This window comes from Orycteropus afer, unplaced genomic scaffold (assembly GCF_000298275.1).
Source record: "Orycteropus afer afer isolate SDZICR_OR568_19922 unplaced genomic scaffold, OryAfe1.0 scaffold00967, whole genome shotgun sequence".
Classification (NCBI taxonomy): Eukaryota; Metazoa; Chordata; class Mammalia; order Tubulidentata; family Orycteropodidae; genus Orycteropus; species Orycteropus afer.
The window spans coordinates 21772-23155 of NW_006922554.1; the positions used below are offsets into that span (position 1 = coordinate 21772).

At 35.0% G+C, this 1384-nt stretch overlaps 1 protein-coding gene across 1 annotated transcript in view; it reads left to right on the top strand.

Moving 5' to 3' along the window:
• The first annotated feature begins 698 nt into the window (after window positions 1-698).
• LOC103212455 (cytochrome b-245 heavy chain) overlaps window positions 699-1384 on the top strand; it is a 39558-nt gene continuing 38872 nt past the window's right edge. The window contains exon 1 of the mRNA XM_007958428.1: window positions 699-743. Within this exon, the coding sequence (XP_007956619.1) occupies window positions 699-743 (45 nt within the window). The remainder of the gene's footprint in view (window positions 744-1384) is intronic.

Consider the following 1384-nt stretch of genomic DNA (forward strand, 5'->3'; position numbering starts at 1 on the left):
TCAGAAAACCCAAGGGGAGTCGCTATGAATCGGGTCCAAATAGACGGCAGTGTGTAGAACATTGTATGGCACATGTTGTTGTTGTTATGTGCCGTGGAGTTGGACTCGACTCATAGAGACCCCTTCTTCGGTTTCCAAGGTGGTATCACTATGGAAGTAGATTGCCTATTTTCTTTCCGTGGAGTGGCTGGGCGGTTTGAACCACCAGCCTTCTGGTTAGCAGTCAAGTGCCTTAGGCACTACGCTACTAAGCATTCTATTTTTTCAACTGTAAATACTGCTCCAGCCTATCAAAAGATATCACACGTTTTCATAGCTTTTATCCAGCACCCGGTCATCACTGGTTGGGTAATTTTAAAAAACTGCTACTGATAACTGATTAGTCTAAATCAAGTATCACTATGCAAATTGCATCCCATAAATTTTAGGGCCATTTGTCTCTCAGTTGTAGAAATTTTTTTTTTTTTCTGCTTTGCTTAGTTGTGATTGGATCATTGCAGACCATGTTTCTGTAGTTTTTGTGGACTGAAGATTTAAATTTGTTATGGAAACAAGCTTCTTGGTTGACCAATGATTAGCTAATTTCTGATAATAGAAAAGGAAACAGATTGCCTGAGACTAGTATTTTCATTTCCTCATAAGAAGAAGAAGCACTGTGTAGAAGAAAAGCAGACACAACATTTTGAACCTCTGCCACCATGGGGAACTGGGCTGTGAATGAGGGGCTTTCCATCTTTGTCATTGTAAGTACCAATGAGCAGTGAATTATGAATTCTTTGGCTTTTTTTGTTTTAGTTTGGTTTTAGTTCTGTTGGGAGATAAAGTAGAAGAAATCTTTGTTTGTCTCCTTAATGTGAGAAATAACGTTGAAACTGATTTATGTTGTGAACATAAATATATGTTCACAAAGGCTACAGTATATTTATACATAAATATATAAAGATATTTATCTGTAAGCAGACTGCATCCACTTCCAAATTTCTTAATGGAAAAAAAAAATGTACTTAGGGGGCTCACTTCTCTAGCTTTTTTCCTTAAGTTTCTAAATTAGCCAGCATGTCACAGAGGGAGTAGAAAATTTTCATGATAATGAGTTCTGATTCTGAGTTGTTTCCTAATTGTTAGTGAGAATACAATTCTCCACTTTTTATGTGCTTCTACCACTTAAAAATGACCAACTGAAATGTTATACTATTTTCCAAATGAGAAGCAGAAAACTGGCTTATTTATGGGAAATTTATAATCTTTATTTTAGTAATTACATCAAAAATAAGTTAAGTTCTCAACTTTGTTTTTCTAAAAAGCACTTTGATTTTCCTGAGGTCTAAATCCAAGGAAAGAAAATTGAAATAAGTGATGTAAATTATAAATCTATATAATTTAT